Source organism: Silurus aristotelis (assembly GCF_946808225.1).
Source record: "Silurus aristotelis genome assembly, chromosome: 4".
In the NCBI taxonomy this organism is placed as follows: Eukaryota; Metazoa; Chordata; class Actinopteri; order Siluriformes; family Siluridae; genus Silurus; species Silurus aristotelis.
In genome coordinates, this window is record NC_139577.1 from 381,474 (window position 1) to 401,864 (window position 20,391).

The following is a 20,391-nucleotide window of genomic DNA, read 5'->3' on the forward strand; positions in this document are numbered from 1 at the left end:
CTATGGAAGTCCACTCGAGTTTCACTCTTCCTCAGCTACTCTAGTGGTCTGAAAATTAACCAGACCTGATATTACTGTTACTGCTATTACAAATCAAACAGAAAGTGTCAGGGACAGGGATTATTTTGAAAGAGTTGTATATTAATAATACAGCAGGAATATAGTGTTTCTAGTTTGCCTTCAGTGTATTAGTGTGTAAAAGACTGTAGTAAATAAATGTCGAGAACTCAACCGAGAATGAGATCAACTCTGACACAATATGATTAAGTGTTTGATTCACCATCATCTTCCTGTTCACATGGAGTTATTCACTAGGGCACTATTTTCTATTTAATAGTAGATCTGCTTCCCTTCACATGCTTGTTACTCATACCGTCACCAAAGATCGCAAGACAAGAAAAGACGGCAATTTAGAATTTCCTGTTCTTAATTCTTAAATTCCCAAAATACAAACTGCAAATACCAACACATTTATCTTACAGATTTCAAATAGTCATAAAATGAATGCCTAACCCTAAACCTAAACCTGTTCAAACCTAAAATATTTCACTAGAACATGGCTTCAGCTGGTTTTGTTCCATATATTTTGTATATTTGAGGTCCATATATTTATAAACATCATCATGCATCTTTTTTCTCTCTTCTAATTAGGTGTTATAGTGAAGTTCAAAATATGACGGCTCTACTGTAGATACACTATATACACTTAATAAACCAGTGCCTCTATAAACCACTTCACTGCACCATTAGGTACTGAATGTTCTCACAGTCACTCTTCTGATTATATGTACAAATAACAACCAAACAAAAACAAGCTCCTATTCTACAGTATGACTGTATGAGTGCATACAAACACCACGCAGCAGTCAAACAACAAATTCATTCCAATATCAAGTAACATAAATAGTTGAATTGTTAAACACGACTCCTTAATGAAGTCTGATATAATTGAGCCTTTAAAACACAGAACTAATCATTTCCACCAAATTATATTCACTCATTAGGAAGGCAGTAATCACCACTGAGAGTGTAAAACTATTAGTGAAAATACTGACCGAAAGAAAGAGAGATAAAACACATATAATGCTTCTGAATTATATATATATATATATATATATATATATATATCTTTATATGTATTTTAATATCTTATAATATAAAGAAAGTCATGAACTCAAACCAGGCGGAGGTTCACTAAGATATACAATATTCAATCTTGTGTGCCACAAATAAACAATCAATATTCATTAAAAATCCAAAAGACTAAACATTAACATCAGGCAAGCATTTGTTTTTAGTATTTATTTGAGGCAATGCTCAGACTTTGTGTCAGGTCTAATTCTAAATACAAGTTTAATAAACACTCGCAGAACAAGCAGATATGTTCCTTCACATTTTTTAAAATTCTATACTAAACACACACACACACACACACACACACACACACACACACACACACACACACACACTATACACTTTAATTCCCAAATTAATAAACAAACTGATTTGCATTAATGAATACAGCAGACTAATAACCTTATAATATTGTGTACTAATAAAGAAGCAAACTATCACATTAAAGTAAATCCCTGTGGACAAATAATTTAAAGTCTTAATTTGTCTCCTAAAAATGAAAAAAATAAAAATAAAAATAGTAGAAATAATATCACATTATGATATAATATGATGTACAGCTTAATGTCTATATGTAGGAACACATTAAACTGTATTTTTTGTAGCAGCTTTTACAGGTCAGTCCTCAGGCTTGTGTGTGTGTGTGTGTGTGTGTGTGTGTGTGTGTTTGTGTTTGTTATTATGTTTTACTTTAGTAATTATGGATGAAAATAAGCTGTAAAATAAAATATTTATTAGTGATTTAAAGGCTGGGAATAAATATACAAGCAAAAGAGATAACCGCCGACTCGATAAAAAAACCTACTGAATCAAATAACACCGATAAATAATCTGTGTGTGGGGAAGAGAAATAATCTTTAAAACTCTGCTCTTTCCTTTTTCAGCTCCTGTAGCTGACTAAAAGCGTTATCTTCAGGATTGTGGGTCTATTTCAGAAATAAACGATTTTGCAGCTTCAATTCATTCTTTAAAAACCTGCAGATCAGTAAACATTAGCATCAAAATGAAGCTTGTTGAAATGAACAGGTGGTCAGAGTTTTTTTAACATGGTGACAATGGAAATAATGAAATTGAATAAACCCTGAATTTAGACTGTTTCAGTTACAGACAGATTTATTTTTTATTAAGTTGTAAGTCAGTTTGATAAAAATCCAGTTTGTTCAATACAAATGTGGTGTTTTTCCCTCACATGGAGGAGCAGCATGGGTTTTACTCCACTGTCTAATTCACTTATACATTTTTATATAAACTGATATACACTTAGTTATGTTTCTTAAACATGTAATACAAATGAATAGTACAAATATAGATTTTAATAATCACAGTAAAATAGATTGGATATGAGACTAATGTGTTGGTGTAATATTATTTATAGTGGTACTGTGGTGTGGATAATTACTCTCATCATATACATTTTATAATTTATACAGATGTTAAGAAGTAAAGAGTACAAACCTCATAAATTAACCTATTTACAGGCTATTTCATAACATTTATCCATGTAATGTTGGCTACTAACATGGTGTGTGGCAGAAATAAATATCAGTATCAATAGTCAGAATACTATAAATTCAATTACATTTGTAATTGAAATAAATTCTAAATTGTTGCAAAAAAAAAATTATATGGTTATAAATGTAATTTTCACATTTCCTATATTTTATCCAACACTTGATCTGTAAACTGAATAGTGAGAAAAAGAAACTTCATTTTTTGCAAAAGTTAATTCTTTTGTAGCTATTTATAAATTCTGCTTGCATCACTTTCTACATAGATAGATAGATAGATAGATAGATAGATAGATAGATAGATAGATAGATAGATAGATAGATAGATAGATAGATAGATAGATAGATAGATAGATAGATAGATAGATAGATAGAATACACTTTGATTATTACACGTATCTGCAGCACACTTGTAGTGTATAATAATAACAAAGTGCTCGTGTGATCTGTTTTAATGCCAGATGCTGATCCTGTACACAGTGTTATAGCACGAGCTGTTAATAAGGTCGTTATGGTTTATAAAAATAAGATAATAAAATGAATCGCTCTTCGATTTTAAACATTGCGTGACTTCATGTGAAACTCCGAGTCAGACCGAACAAATACACAGGACTCATTAGTTTAGAAACACCGCCCCCCTCTGGTACACCGCGGTATCACAAGCCCTATCAGGAACACGTGCAGCAAAACAGCACAGCAGTGAAACAGCTTTCTGAAAATCCTGCAAGAACTTCCTGTGGACATTTCTGAGAAGTCTAAAATATTTCATGTAATGTAATGAAAAAATAAATCAGTATTTCACGATATGGCAACTTCAATAAAACTAGGATATTTCATTCTTTAGTTGACAGCAGTATTGTATTCCAGTATTAACCAGGTTACTGAACATATAATGTAAAGTGCTTGTGTGAGGAAGATGATTTTATTATTCATTTAAGTTGCTCTCAGACCTTAATAGATCCAATAGGCAAGTAAAGAACAAAAACAATCTATGTGAGTTTATCATCAGTATTAATGATCAAATATGCGAATAGAAGGATTAATGGCAGCACACTGAAAGCAAACACCATGCTGATGTTCTTCTTTTGGCTCAAAATACTGCTGTTTTTATAACAACAACAACAACAAAAATACATTGCACATCATCAGAAAATGGAAAGGATAAAGAAAAACAGACAATCGGAGTAGCTTCAGTGATGGAAAACACAAAACACAAAAACCTAAACACACACACACACACACACACACACACACACACACACACACACACACACACACACACACACACACACACACACACACACACACAAGTACAGTGTAATATGTTTGCACTTTAAAATGTGCCACAATAATGTAGGAGTTTCGTATTCTCTTACAAACCTCTTGAGTTTAGTCAGATGTGGTCAAATATAAAGCATCAGGTTTTTCAGAGCCAGAAACAGATTGTTAGATGCTGCTTTTATACGTGACGATGCACAACGAATTACGACGGCAGGATTAAAGAGAAGTATATTTAATTATATATTTGTGCAGGAATTTTTAATAAAAGACCACTGATTTAAATAAAAGCAAACAAATCTGATGATGATTCGATCTCCAGTCTCACAGACACACACACATTATATATTACTATATAGTATTATTAAAAACACGTTGTGTGTGTGTGTGTGTGTGTGTGTGTGTGTGTGTGTGTGTGTGTGTGTGTGTGTGTGTGTGTGTGTGTGTGTGTGTGTAATAACTCCACACAGATTTGTAGTATAATATTCTGTTACAGACTGTATGTTACAGTGTATTATGGTAAAGCTAGTAGTTCATTAGTTCTTTTTCTTAGGAGATAAAAATCTGTGCTGAGCCTCTCACACAAAGAACGAATAAAACAAATAAGTAGAAATAATCAGGTATCTTTGACTGTGAGATAAAACCAGTAACTGTGTATATTCTGTGCAGTGAAGAGAAACATTTACATGCAGATCATAAAAATCATAAAGATCAAAATTATTCATATTTGTTACTATAAAAAAAACCCTCAGTACAAATATATTAGTCAGAATGATTTCTTAAAATGGAAATGAATTCTCTCGACTTGTTTGATCGACACAACACCTAAGATCTCGTTCCTTTTTCCCCACGCACAACACCACAATCAGGTATTATCAATACCAGTGTGTCACAAGCAAAAAAACGTGGACTAATTTCTCCGGAGTGTTTCAGTAATTCCATATATTATTCATCACTCCTTTACACTGAGCTTTTGTTTTTAGCATGTGCAGTTGAGCTGACTCAAAGCACAACCCCCGTTTTGGGCCTTGACCACCCACACCCACACAGCGTATCTGACTTTTGCGTCAGCAACCTTATTTGAACCTGGTGACTTCTTCAAGAAAATTTGCTGATTCTTACCAACATTACAGAGAAACTTGCCGAAATGACTCTCCGCTTCACAAACAAGAAATTTGTTTAGTTCTCTATGATCATAAATAAGACTGAAACCTGACTTAGATGATCAAACAGGCTATTTCTTAGTCATGTTACACCAGACCTGATACCGATACTGATCTTTTACCTGTGACATTAACGTGACATTTCACAATCGGTGCCTTATTTCATGTTTACCAGAAATTTTTACCAAACTAAAATCAGCAGCAAAATTCTTTCTGTTTCTATGAAAATGCTGTAAGTGGGGCGAGAAGTGCAAATAGTTTGATGTAAATATAAATTGTACGAAGCCTGTTTGCCACAAAATAATCTCTAAAATAGAATTTACATAAGATATAATTTATTAATGGTTGTATTTAGCACTTTGCTGTTATTAAAAGTCAAAAAAATAAAAGCTAATATTTTTTTTTAACTGACACATGAACTGCTGTGTCTGTATGAAGTGCTAACACTTTATAGACTTTTAAAACAATTTTTAATTCAAATATAATAAATATTAAACCATAACAGAATCGCCACCATTTCTGTAAATTAGTTCTAAAAAAGTTTATGCATTTTAACAAAACCTAAATTATAGATATGACAATAATTGAACTGAATTATTTTGTATGTTGAACAATGCAATGCTGTAGACAAACATTTCAGCATTTGATTTGTGATATAAAAAAAAACCAAGCTACCAAAAGCAATATTTAGTGGTCAGTTATAGTATCCATAAATGACTTGATGCGTACGCGGTGGTCTGATACGCTCCAAAAATGACGTGGAGAAAATAATTTCTAGTTCAGCAAACAAGTCGAATTATAAAGAAGCTGCCCGAAGCATAACTAAAAATGAACAGACAAAACGAGGCTAAAATATTTATTTATAAATGAAATAAAAGGAACAGTTGCAGATCAGGAAAATAATACATGATGATTGCAGCATGGACTGGACACTGTATATAGAAGTATGTAGCATTTCTTACCTTTTGCCACTAAACTTCTGAGTCTGATAGTAATACAACAATTTATAAATGACACACAGTTTCTAATCTGATGTACCCACACAGCTATGAGTGTTATTTATAAAGAAATAAATAGCTAAAGAATTCTTCAGACTACATTCTAGATCAGTTTAAAAGAGTTATTAAGGGAGTTTTTTTGCTGCTGGGTGCTGAGTCATCTGTGTCATGGCAGCCCACACACAACCCCACGCAGATTTGCTCAGTGCACCGTAAGCTCCCGGGCCAGCGGTTTGCACAAATGTCTCAAACCTTCCTCGTTTACAGTAAACGGCACCAATGTGGGGTATTCGCCTTCATAAAGGGGGTATTTGAACCACGTCATGCTTGATGATGACATCAACGAGTCAACGAAATATACACACAAAAAAATGTGTTGAGTACAATATTCCTCGTTTCCCCTACAACCTCGGATTTGCTGCCCTTCATTTTTTGACGTCTGTACAAACAGCAACAGTTGAAACTTTGTCTTTGCTATGAGCTAAAACAGATTTGAAACTATGAATTGAAAGCAAGCAGCCAGTCTTTTCACCAAACCTACGCTCGTGAAAGATATATATATATATATATATGCTAATTAGTGATGGAGGATAAGTTGCCCCAGGTAAGCGAGTTAACAACCTGCCCCCAGTCCTGATTTTTTATTGCTCACAATCTTTCATACAAGTAGGCTTGTGTGTATGCTTGTGGAATTAAGGCCATTTTGAGTTTCCATGAAATCACACAGCCCTCCCTTAACAACAAAACTCATGAACTAAAGATAGACTGGAGGCGGGTTGCTCCTTTTTTTCCCACAATGAGTACAGGACAGATCCAAAACTCTCACTTGGAAAACCAAAAGGTCAGACGGACTTCCTTTTTCGTCACAGACTCAGCAAAAAGCATCCATATGACAATTTGTCCTTTGTGAAGGAAACAGTTAACAATGCATTTTTTTCGCGAGTTCCGAAACTCCACGTTAATTACTAGTAATGTAAATAATGTAAGTAAATGTAAAAGACTCAGAATCAAGTACCTATGATTCAAAGAGCGAGATTAATATTATTTATTACTTCTAGAAAAAGTCTTTGCAAGTCGTCTCAGTGGAACCGGAACTTATTATAAGAGCAATGGGTGGGAATAAACCCTGTATTGGGTGCCAGTCCAACACAGGGCAGTCTGCATGCACGCGCACACACACACACACACACACACACACACACACACACACACACACACACACACACGATAATACCTACAAGGCAATTTTAGTGTTGCCAATCCACCTACCTGTGTGCTTTTGAGAGGTGGGAGGAAACCCAACCAGACATAAAAAAGACCATGCAACACTCAGACAGTAATCCACGCTCAGGACTGTCATAAAGGCAACTGCAGAATATTTAGTACTAAATTTACATAATCAAAAAGGCAACTCTCACATGTCTAGGCGAAAACTGACTGCAAAAATATTATGAAATAGTGAAATCTTGGGTCGTATGACTGTCATCCTGAAAATCAATCTGTGTATATAATTAATAAAGAAATGCAGTGCTAATACGCTTCATACTCTTACCTACAATACACAACAGCACCATTATTGTCCTACTGCAAACTACAAGGTTCCAAAATGCTTTCGGCAGCAAAAGCGGTGCACAGATTCATTCCCCGAGTCACACAGATTTCTTTACTGATCATTTGTCTCCAGTCAAATAGTATTGATCTTGTACTGACTTACCATTCTGGTCTTCATTCTTCTAAAAGCCATAATGACAGCACTGAACCGACCTCCTATAAGAAAAGAGAAACAGCATGTTTCCACCCCCACATTCACACACACCCATCTCAAAGGACCAGAGGGATCCAGATGAGTCAAAAGCTAAAGTGGAAGGTTAACAGAATGGAACACACACAAGGCGCTGACACACCAAACCACGGCTTCCTCTCCCCCACATGCCTCTCATAACTCCACAGATGACTGGCCAAGTTCCCACAGAAGTGCAGGGGAGGCCTGTGCAGACCTCTAACACCAAAGGAACACAAACTAACCCTTGGCCAAAATGTGTGTGGGCATGTGACCATCTTCGAAAAAGAGAACAATCGAGTTAAAGTAAATCAAAAGTCTTCCTACACAACATCCCAGACAACTAGGAACCCACCTTGGGCTTTCTAGAGGAAAAGAGGGGAAAATGGTTTGTTTGTTTTAGAAGAAAGGTCATAAAAGAGCACAACTGCCCCCCCCCCCCCCCCACCCACCCAACTCCGCCCAGATATGACATAATACTGCTTTTCAATTAATAGCTTGTGGACACATGAGGTCCATGGGAACGCTTCAGTTTCTCCCACACAACAATTGCACGCACATACACATTTAGAGTTGCTCTGGTCTTTTTCCGACTGCTGCTCTTGTAAATCTTTCATGACATCCTCACGGTATACTAAAGAGATAAAGTTCTTACTAACTCATTAAAACTGCTTACAGTGCACATTTACTGTAAGTACAGATTTGTACAAGAAAGTACTTTATTTATTTGCGTTTCCACACGATCACCTTCAGTATAGTTCCCTTGCACAGTAATACGCCGCCAGTGATCTTCTGGAATGTGTCCTGGAAGTCTTCTTTTCAAAGCATGTATTTGCACCAGATCTCCACAACGGCGTCAAAATGGCAACCTTTGAGCTGCATCTTCATCTTCAGGAAGAGGGTGAAGCCCACAGGAGCCGAATCTGGAGATTAGTGTAGGTGACTCGCGAAAAACTCGTTGCAGACACATCGTGCGTCACGTCAAACATCTCTGTGCCAGATTTGCCCAGTTTCATGCAGAATTTCAGGTTTTCTCTTTGTTCTAACTTGCTGTCCGTGATGAAATCGCAGACATGGGAATGCACGTGGTCAGAATAACACCATTAACTTTCTGACACCACCTCATATAAAGGAACTTTTGCTTCTGCCAACCTCCCAACAACCTGCCAGTAGGTGAATTATCTGTGAAAGGGAAAGAGTGAGCGAGTTTCTTAGCAGCTATAACTATCTTTTGGTAAAGTTCTACATACTAGATGATTCATTCTCGAAAGCAGACATACATTTTGCCTACAGAGTCATCGGTCTTGTTTTTAGGTGAATAATATCTCAGAAAGGTGCTACCAGTAAATCAGAAAAATAGGAGACAAACACAATGAATAAATTCATACTTTCAAGCACCGCTGGCATTTTGAAGGCAAGCCTGTAGACCAAATGACTCATGGTGCTCGAGTTTCACTCTTATACCCCTGTGAATTATCAGAATCCCATCTTCAAAACTTTCAGTTTCATAAATACTGCATCTTACATCATATGACATACCATGTGTTAAGGTGAGCAAAAAAGAATACAAATTTGAATAAAAAAGAAAAACCACACTGGACACTATATTAGGAACACTTAGACCCTTGCTCATGTATGCCTCTACGCTGTCTGTCTTGTACTGGCAGCAGTGCAACACCTACATTTCTGCAGATAGAAATAAGAACTGTATCTGTATTACACCAAACAGCATAACCAGGGAAAATAAGATCTCGGTGACTATTGCCTGGTTTTTCATTCACAACAGTCTCTATACTCTTTACAGAATGGTGCTCGAGTGGGTGGAAAAGCATCGTTATTGTGAAAGGTCAGGGGAGAACAATCCAGAAGATTATGGTAACTCAAACAGCCACTCTCTACAACTGAGCAGGGGGTACAGATGTTTTCATTCAAGGAACCGACAGGAAAATCAATATTCTTTGTATATATACAATATTTTTGTTTGTTTATTTTAAATCAGTCGGTATTAAACACTAAGCCATCAATCAGCACATTTTCCTGTGTTCAGTTTATTGTGCAAAAATGATGACAGAGAAACAAGTAGTGTGTAAATCACAGATCAGATCTAAAACAATGCAGATAAAATTCCATTGCACATTGATTGTAGGAGATGAATTAATAAGGAGTAGAGGAGCTTCAGTGAAGATGGCTTTCTCTTTTGACAGAAACGTATCCTCACACTCATTCAGTCTTTTTTAGAAACGGATTTATAGCCAGACTAAAGCACCTGGATAAAGTGGGACTTTGTTGTTATTCTTTGTATTTTTTTATTTTAGATGCTAAGCTGACTCCATAAATCACTTCAGAGCTCATCTATCTAATTATTTGCTTATTTAGTGTTCATTTGGTGTCATTAAAAGTGCATTAGGTAAGATTAGACTTTTTATTTTGATAAGTTTAAGTTTTTAACTCTCAGTAAGCTTGGTTTAAAGTTTCAATGAATCCCAATTGTCCATGAAGCTCCGCCCCCAGTACCTATCCTAGCCCAATCAATGCCTCCAAAACCATTCAAACATCCGGAACTGAAAGCCTGCTTTTCTCTCGGTTTCCTCAGCTACATTAAACCCTTTAGCTAAGACCATGACTTTAAACTCACTGTTTTCCTTTACCATGTTCTACATATAAACTACATATATTTCACAAGAAATGTGCAATTAAAGAATGATATTACTTCATCACCTCATACATTTCAGTCTTTGTAAATCCTGTGGTTTGTGAGCTTCTTCAGTCTTGCTCATATTACAGGTGTATATACGGATAATCTGCTGATGTGCCTGAATTTGAAGTTATTTGCAAAACCAACTGTGTCCAATAGTTAATGAGGGAATGTCAGATAGTCACTCTGGGTCTGTTAGTCAGAGTCCTGTTACAGTCGATTCACAGCTGCTTGGAGATGCTCAGTTTACAGCTCGGTCCTGAACTGAGAAGTGCTGAGGAAATATTCAGACTTATTTCACATTTTTACAGCTAGGCAGAATAACCCTAACCCTACTGGTGGAAACTCTAAAGCGCCGCATTATCAACTTAGACATCAAAGCTGAAAAACATGTTAAAGATGTTATTAAAATGGTTTTATATATTATTCCCATGTGTATGATTCATTAGTTTTACAGGGCCTTTACTTTATCTGCCACACCGCAGGTTTGGACCTTCACTCAGCACAGATGTCTTAAAAAAGTGGCCAAATTTAATTTGCAGTGACTTTTGCTGTTTCCTTTTTTTTTAAAATGCACATTATATAAAATGACAGCTGTGTTTAGAAGCAGGACGGAGCATAAGATTAGAAATCACCTTTCCTGACACCATATGTTTTAATGTGTTTGTATTTAGTCATAATCCTGCCATTGCTGTGTCCTAATGAGATTCTGATTACTGCTAAAAGTCACATCATTCCCCTGACTGTTACTAATAGTTTTTATGCATCTCAGCAATTCTGGACAGCATGCAACAGATACTACACTAATCATTTGTCAGAAATGAGACTGTTACAGTTATTATCTGCTCCGCAAAACACTGTTAACATCGTGCAAGATCCATGATGTGTTATTTATATGAGTAATATAATTACTGATGAAGTGTAATGGTTTAGTAGTGAGATGATTAATATACAGGTCTCCTGCAGTCTGAAATTTAATTGTGAGCATCGGCAACTGACGACTGCGGCTTATAAAGAACCCAGTCCTCTCTACTGTACTGCGGATTAAGGAGAGAACATAGCTCAATCAGTTTTCAGCTTGTGGATCAACAAAACATCCATTATGAAGCAATGATATCCTGATCATTATCAGACAATTCATGACAGCATTTGTATGAATGGGTCTCCAGTTCCGAAAGAAAAGACTGAATGTGATCTGAATGCGATCCTGCACATCCCCATCTTCTTATCACTTCTCTTTCACCAGCTGTTAAAAGACTCATAGCAAAGATCTACAATCGAACCCTGTGTCCTACTGACTCACTACATACATATGGATGTGAATTATGGCTGAAAAATGAAAGGGGGAAAAGGATGAGACTAAAATTGGACAAATAGAGAAACCTCAATAGTGCTTTTTCTTAACCCTGAACATTTTTGCCAAAAGTTCGACTTGCTTTTATTCATCCTTCACAGTTTTCACGCATTTTGGATGCTTTAAAGCACATAGAAGACACTGGGATGCTATAATAGCAGTGAATGTGTGCGATAAAAAAGATCTGATCTGCACCATTAAGTACAGAAATGAGAAGCAGACTGGTGCTGCATGTCCAACCGTGACTTCTGATCGTTTTAATGGCTGGAAACACCTACATGATGGATAATGCATGGAAACTTCGGAAACATATAACGTGTTACTACTCTCAACACTGAGTTCACATTTCAGGTCAACACACACACACACACACACACACACACACACACACACACACACACACACAGCAGGGTACATTACTCCTCCTTTTTCTACTAAACCCTGTGAGAAAGAAGTGCAGGTGTTTTCTCACTGGATCAGTCTCCTTAGAGAAACAACACACACAAAAACACTGATCAATATCCTCTCATTACACACATCCTCTGGGGAGAGAGAAACCCTAGAGGAGTTCATCATGAGTTCCACTCAGTGCTTCACACACACACACACACACACACACACACACACACACACACACACACACACACACACACACACACACACACACACTCTCTCTCTCTCTATGCTACAAAGCACCTCTAAAGACTATCAATATTCATTAAATACTACTACAATGACTTACACTTTTCCCACATACAGGTCACAGTGAAGTGTCGTCCTCTCAGTGCACATTGATCAGGAGGTCCAGGGCTCATACGCTGCAGGCTATCAGGATGCCATGATTACGCAGGTTTATAAGAGCTTATGAGACAGCTTTTGTGTCTGTATGAGTGAGAACAGAATGACAGGACACGGTAAAACAAGATTTTGATGACATAAATTCAGAACTCGACTCATTGAAGGCAGATTTATGCATGTCTGTGACTAATCAAATGTCTTTTTATTTGTTTCAATTACAAAGAAAAATTTAGATTTAGGATGTAATTAAGCTCAAAGCCTAAATTTGAACCTTTTCTCCCTGCTGATTGTTATGCGCCATGTTGGTCAAATTCTGAGAAAGTTGCAGAATGCCAGCATCCATGAGCTCAATAAATCTGCCTTTGTTATTTTATTAACACTTTTATAAATGTGTTGTTTGATTTTAATTCTAGCTCATTATATATATTATATATCATGATTATATAATGAAATAAATTTAATAAGGCTAATTATTCGAATTGATCAGAATACACAAAACGTGTATCAAATAAAAACTTTTAGACTGTTATTACTTACTGAAATTCAGCGATTTCCCTTTGGATGAATATAGTGATCGATCACTATCTCTATCTGAAAACGTTTCTCATTAATAAAGTAAAAGTCTGCAGAGTCAAACACACAACCCTTTAAACGCATTTTTTTTTTATAATAAACATTTTATAAAAAATATTTTGATATTGTGATGAGCGACACTTAGTATGTACCAATGTACCATTTTATCATGTGCGCTGCCCCCTTGTGGACAGATTTATAATGACAATGCAGCAACCAGTATCTTAAACCCGCCATATAGTAGAGCACACGTCATTTCCGTCAAGGTGAACGTGATTTCTAAAAATAATAATAATAATAATAATAATAATAATAATAATAATAATAATAATAATAATAATAATAATAAAAAAGACTATTTCGTTGAGTCTCAGCATGTGAATTACATCTGCCAATCTAATAATAGCGGAGTAAAAAAAGGTGAGTTCCTCGACTTGAACTACATTCACACGAACAGCGAATCACAATGACGAAGCAGCTGGAGCTCATGTATATTTAATGAGACCTGCCAACTTCCGGTGATGTGCGACAGCTGAAAGAACAGTGGTGAATAGCAGTGGGAGTAAAGACACGTGAGTGTCCGATTCCTGCTTTTTATATCAGAAATTAAAAGTTGCTTTTTTTTTTAAAGCACCAGTGCTGAATCCACTGTATTCACTACATTTCACAAGTCAGTTGATTTTGACTTCAGCAGTAGGTCTTCCTAGTTTTCAGTGAGTGACCCAATTAGCAAAAGATTGATCAGGTGTTTTCTACTGTCGTCTGGTAATCAGATCAGGTGTGCTTACTGTCCTCAAGGCAAAGCACCTGGTAGTCTCCTCACCACACTTATATGTAAATGTCATTTTTATGATAAATCCCACAACCCCTTCACTACACCGCAATTTAGCACCTTAATACTGGTTTTTCTGCTCTAAAATAACTTATTAATCCAACTTTAATAGTACAAATCTGACATACATATAGACAAATACACCCTAAAAACTACTATAGTTGACTACTCAAGTTAAGCGCACATTATTTGTCCATAGTAATAAAAATGACAAAGTACAAAAAGAACCAGTTCCTTTAAAGCCCAGGATAAATATAAACTCGTTTACACTCATTTGTTTCCACGATGTAGTGTTGTTTTCCGTTGCAACATCGCCATCTGGTGGCCTTTCGCCGCTAATGAGCACAGAGTGCGCGGAGTTGTTTAATTGTGCTCTACGTCTTACTAAGTACAATTTTATATTTTTTTTACTAAGTACAAACTAGTCGCACTAAAAGCAAACGAAGTGCGCATCTGCTTATATCCTGGGAGGAAGCGAATATTTGATACAGCACAAATAGTGGTCACATTTCTAGCATGCCAAGAGATCCTCTGAAATGTCTTATAAATACACAGACCCTGTTAATAAAGCACACACTCGTGAAACTTTTAATCCATATTGTACTTTAAAACTTTATATATTTCAGGCTTTAAGATGCTAATTTTTAAATGTGTGCATATCTATCTATCTATCTATCTATCTATCTATCTATCTATCTATCTATCTATCTATCTATCTATCTATCTATCTATCTATCTATCTATCTAGATCAGTTTGAATTGCATTTTGTAAGATACAATAAGCCTACAAACATCACTTTTCCCTTTCTATTCAAATTTCCGGGTCAATCTGATCTTGTTTATACTAGTTTTATTTCATTTTTAATCTCTGAGGTTTAGATTACAAAATCACCAGTTTCATTAGAAACCACAATATTTCATAAGAAGTACTAAAACGCTACCCTTGCAGTTCCGTGAATGTCCAAGAGGTGTCGCCAAAGCCTAAATTACAGTGACTCTTGCATATCAATCAATTGTAATACTTTTTATAATCTTGAACAAATAAACAAAATTGAGTTACTATTATTTACTTTTACTTTACTTTTTATTATAGCGTTGAAGACATCTTTTTGTTTTTCTATTCACTAAAAAATTCTTTTTAATGATAATGTTTTGTGTTATTTACTTGATGTATAAAATGTTGAATCAAAAGTGGTAGCTAATAAACTTCATTAGGAATCTTTCAGCACATAGCAGCTGGCCAGAGCACTGCACTAAAGCCTGGAAGTTTCAAAACCATACAAAAGAGAACAATAGACCCCCCCCCCCCCCCCCCCCCCCCCCCCCACACACACACACACACACACACACACACACACAAATGTCAGTTTCCTCTTCTGATGCAGCCACTAACAGAATGTAGTGGAAACCAGTCTCACCAAACTGACACACAACCAATTTCACACGCGGCTACTTAAAGCCTAATACACTCACATTCTATATGCATATTTGCACTCATTTGTTATTGGTGCTTATTTATTGCTTATGTATTGTTCAATTTCCAGGCGAGCAGCACGAAATAAATGGATGTCTATTTGTGAAATCTTTTCAGAGGCCAATAATTATACAATATCAAATATCATATATGATGGATTGGAGACAATTTCTCTGTTAGCTTGCCTTAATTCTGTTCTCATTTTCAGTATGAAGGATGTGTGCATTTACAAGTGTGTGTGTGTGTGTGTGTGTGTGTGTGTGTGTGTGTGTGTGTGTGTGTGTGTGTGTGTGTGTGTGTGTGTGTGTGTGTGTGTGTGTGTGTTATGTACCAGGTTGAGATGGAACTGGACAATTAGCCTCTAATTCAGATTTATGAATATAGTGCACGCGCAGCTCCACTCAAACCACATGAATGGAGACGAGGAAGTCCAATGACTGCAGCGGCTTTCATCAGTAAATGAAGAACAAACAGTTAAACGGATGTTAGACGGAGCAGCCCAGAGCCCATGCTGGGTGATATGTTCTGCACATGTAGGTGGTGTCGTCACGGCGCTGATGTGGTGAAAAGTCAAGTTTGCCTTCAATGCAATGAGGCGCTCGTGTTCTACCCGGATACAGAAGCACGCACGCTTTCGGGACACAACCACTGGACCACGCCCCTTTTTGTGACGCAGGGAAAAGATGAGAAGAGTATGTGACGTGCCGCAGACCCACGCAGCGGATCCCCGCACCGAGCACAGGCAGGGCCTAGAAAAGCGCTCTTTTCCCGGCTCAGAGAGAAGCAAGAGCGCGCGGGAGTGACCTATAAACCGGTCCAATTCAAATAAAACCAGTGCAAATTCTTAAAAAAGTCAAATGAAATTACCAAAAAAAAAAAAGAAAAAAATACGAATGAGCTCCGTATAGCGTCATGAATATTTCATGGAGAGATGAAGATCATTTGCATTTCCTCTGTAGTTGTATCTTTTTGAAATAGAAGGAAGAGGAAGTTCTGTTCACTCGACCTGCTTCACCGCACAGTTCCTCTTCTGATCAGCGCCCAATGAGAAGTGACCAAACTCTGCAATTCTGCTCTAATCATACACTCAGAACCCGATTTTATTCTTCTTCTGCACATCTCATAGTTTAGAATGCTAAGTGGTCAAAGTTGGAGATGTGCATTAATATTGATTTTGAATAAAGGAACTTGGATTAGAGCCTGAGAACTCTGGCACATGTGCAAACCTGCCTGCAAAAACTACATTCCTGTATAACAGTAGAACATTTACCCTTAGATTAAAATGTAAAAAAAAAATCCAGAAGTGTGTTAGATTATGATTATTTGACTCTGAGTCCAGAGACAGGAGTGTGTGAGTGTAATGTACAAATCCATGGTAACTTACCGATGATTCTAGTGCAGTACTGATCTGTCGGACTGGGACCAGGTTCTAACTGCGGATAGTCACTTACACGTGTCTGCTCGAATAAATGATCTCACTGCTATCTTCCTCTTTCTTTCTGAGTTTGAATGTGTCTTCCACTTCACTTCACCTTCTCCTCGCCGTGGACTTCACTCATTCATGGAGTGGAGCCTGCGCTCAGTCTGTCCGGCGCGCCTGGCCACGCCCACTCCTCCCGAGCGTCAGCCTCGCGCACATTCAAACCTTCCTGCTGGGGTGAATGGAGTTTAGAGTTTCGAGTTTATTCCATTCAAGCGCCTCGAGATCTCTCCAAACAGCTCATCCTGGAAAGATTACTGCTTACAAAAGCATAAAAACGTGTTTCTGAGCAGAAGTTCCACTGGAGCTCAATGAGTGTTTAGAGGAACTCATGCAGCTGCACTCTTCCACGATCTTTTGGGTTTGGCCACATGGAGGGGGAAAAAGCTGAAAATGCAGTCTGATTTTCCATGGGACGTTTAGGATGGTGAAATGAGGTGTGTGAAAAAGAATTGGGGCGTGTGAGGAAGTTCTTCAGAATGCCTGTTCCCACATGCTCAGCAGCAGCAGCAGAAAAAAAGCAGGGCATGAAAACCAAATTCACATCAACTGCACAGAGCTGTAGAGTCATTCAGCCCAAGGAACAGACAAACACCCACTTCCTTTATCAGAATGACATGTGAACTGTTAACATGGCTGTGGAATTAAAACAAGTGTGTGTGTGGACCTTAAAATAACAGGACGAGAAGAGCTAGATCTTTTTCCAGGTTACTGACCTGATTAACATTCCAGACATCTTTTGGCTGCATCACACTTATTTCCTCCTCCACAAAACAATACCATATTATAGTACTGAAATATACCAAGTCACAAGTATTGTCCTGTTCAGCAAAACAGACATGGAGTGTTTTATAGATAACCAGTGCAAACATCAGAAATCTTACAGTATTTAAACCCTTGAAGCGATGTTCTCTCTATTGCCATATCTTTGCATTCTGTTCTAGATAATGATGTGCTGGTTTTAAATCTAGACCTGCTGAAACCGGACATTTCGAGATTTAAGCATGCAACGGTTCTGCAAAGTTGCGCTGAAATCTAAAAACAGCAGGCTAAAGACCATGGTTGTTAAATGCCAGTGGTTACACAGTTCTTGCAATATGACAGGTTGCTGGAACACCACAGCACTTTACTGTAGCTCACTTTGAGAAACTGGGAGCAAACACTAATTAGATCTTAATCACATTTTTTTTATCACTACAAACACACCTGCTTCAGAAAACCAGCTACAAAACACTATAGTAACTGATGACACTCTGCTAGAACACTGCCAAGTGATAGGTTATGATATATCTTCTAAACAGACCCGGGAGATTAATGCCCAGTCATTCTCTTAGTGTTGAAACATCACTTGCTGCTCTACAGGAAACGCAACTATGATAGCTTCTACGCTTTTTATATCAGTCATGTGCTGACAGTGTAATGGGCCCAAGCCTTCACCAAGTTATTTAAAGAATACATGAATACAGTTCTCCAAGTACTCTTTTTACTTAAAATAAAAGCTAGCAACACACTTCAAACTAAAGATGAACAGAACTTTTATTTCAGACTTTTGTAGGATCAGACTGCAGTCACAACAACCAGAGATCAGTAGTGAAAGCACCACTGAGGCGAGCACCATCTTAAACAGAAAAATGTAGCTATGCAAATAGTGTGGAATGTGTGGGGGTGTGTTTGACAATGTGCTTCCAGGCTGGGAAATGTTTTTCATTTGCACAGGAATGCTTGTTCATTTTGCTCAGGAATAACACTTGTTTTCTCAGTCATGAAAGTTCTTAAAAAAAGAAACACTGCAACTTAGATTTTGCTGGGTTTCCCCCCCCCCAAACAGTGAACCTTTAAAATCATTTATTGACACCTTTATAACAGGCACAAACATGAATACAAATTATTTACAGAACTGCAATGCAGTAGAGACCCTCTTTGAGCTTATACCAGGCCTTACCAAGAATCCTGGATTTTCTTTCTTTCCTTTTCTTTTCTTTTCTTTTTATTTCAGGTTTATTTGGTTGTTTGTGTTTGTGACAAATGAAGATTTGTCCTGATAGAATTGATTAAAGCGGCATTTTATCGGTGGGTTCGTGATCTCTAGGGACCAGAGGAAAAAAGTGTGGTGGTGTAGCAAAGCCACCACTGTGCAAGAACAATTGATTAAGATGCAGCAGTCCTCGAACAGGAACACCCAACGGACTGAACTTCAACAGCAACTCGGGGAAAGAAGAGCATCCTGAAGAAAAACAAAAAACAAGCAGGTCAACATACAGTGAGGAAAATAAGTATTTGAACACCCTGCTATTTTGCAAGTTCTCCCACTTAGAAATCATGGAGGGGTCTGAAATTGTCATCGTAGGTGCATGTCCACTGTGAGAGACATAATCTAAAAAAAAAATCCAGAAATCACAATGTATAATTTTTTAACTATTTATTTGTATGATACAGCTGCAAATAAGTATTTGAACACCTGAGAAAGTCAATGTTAATATTTGGTACAGGAGCCTTTGTTTGCAATTACAGAGGTCAAACGTTTCCTGTAGTTTTTCACCAGGTTTGCACACACTGCAGGAGGGATTATGGCCCACTCCTCCACTCAGATCTTCTCTAGATCAGTCAGGTTTCTGGCCTGTCGCTGAGAAATACGGAGTTTGAGCTCCCTCCAAAGATTCTCTATTGGGTTTAGGTCTGGAGACTGGCTAGGCCACGCCAGAACCTTGATATGCTTCTTACAGAGCCACTCCTTGGTTATCCTGGCTGTGTGCTTCGGGTCATTGTCATGTTGGAAGACCCAGCCTCGACCCATCTTCAATGCTCTAACTGAGGGAAGGAGGTTGTTCCCCAAAATCTCGCAATACATGGCCCCGGTCATCCTCTCCTTAATACAGTGCAGTCGCCCTGTCCCATGTGCAGAAAAACACCCCCAAAGCATGATGCTACCACCCCCATGTTTCACAGTAGGGATGGTGTTCTTGGGATGGTACTCATCATTCTTCTTCCTCCAAACACGTTTAGTGGAATTATGACCCAAAAGTTCTATTTTGGTCTCATCTGACCACATGACTTTCTCCCATGACTCCTCTGGATCATCCAAATGGTCATTGGCAAACTTAAGATGTGCCTGGACATGTGCTGGTTTAAGCAGGGGAACCTTCCGTGCCATGCATGATTTCAAACAATGACGTCTTAGTGTATTACCAACAGTAACCTTGGAAACGGTGGTCCCAGCTCTTTTCAGGTCATTGACCAGCTCCTCCCGTGTAGTTCTGGGCTGATTTCTTACCTTCCTTAGGATCATTGAGACCCCACGAGGTGAGATCTTGCATGGAGCCCCAG

General features: G+C 37.5%; 1 protein-coding gene and 1 long non-coding RNA gene across 2 annotated transcripts in view; both read right to left on the bottom strand.

The window, feature by feature from the left end:
• The window catches only part of LOC310725037, a 26,713-nt gene extending 9,193 nt beyond the window's left edge, over positions 1 to 17,520 (bottom strand). The window contains exon 1 of the long non-coding RNA XR_014533242.1: positions 16,972 to 17,520. This is a non-coding gene — a long non-coding RNA (uncharacterized lncRNA). The remainder of the gene's footprint in view (positions 1 to 16,971) is intronic.
• A 1,065-nt stretch (positions 17,521 to 18,585) lies between these two features.
• Positions 18,586 to 20,391, bottom strand: part of anapc1 (anaphase promoting complex subunit 1) — a 33,770-nt gene continuing 31,964 nt past the window's right edge. Inside the window, exon 48 of the mRNA XM_083540625.1 lies at positions 18,586 to 19,291. Coding sequence (XP_083396751.1) covers positions 19,119 to 19,291 — 173 coding nt within the window. The 3' untranslated portion in view covers positions 18,586 to 19,118. The remainder of the gene's footprint in view (positions 19,292 to 20,391) is intronic.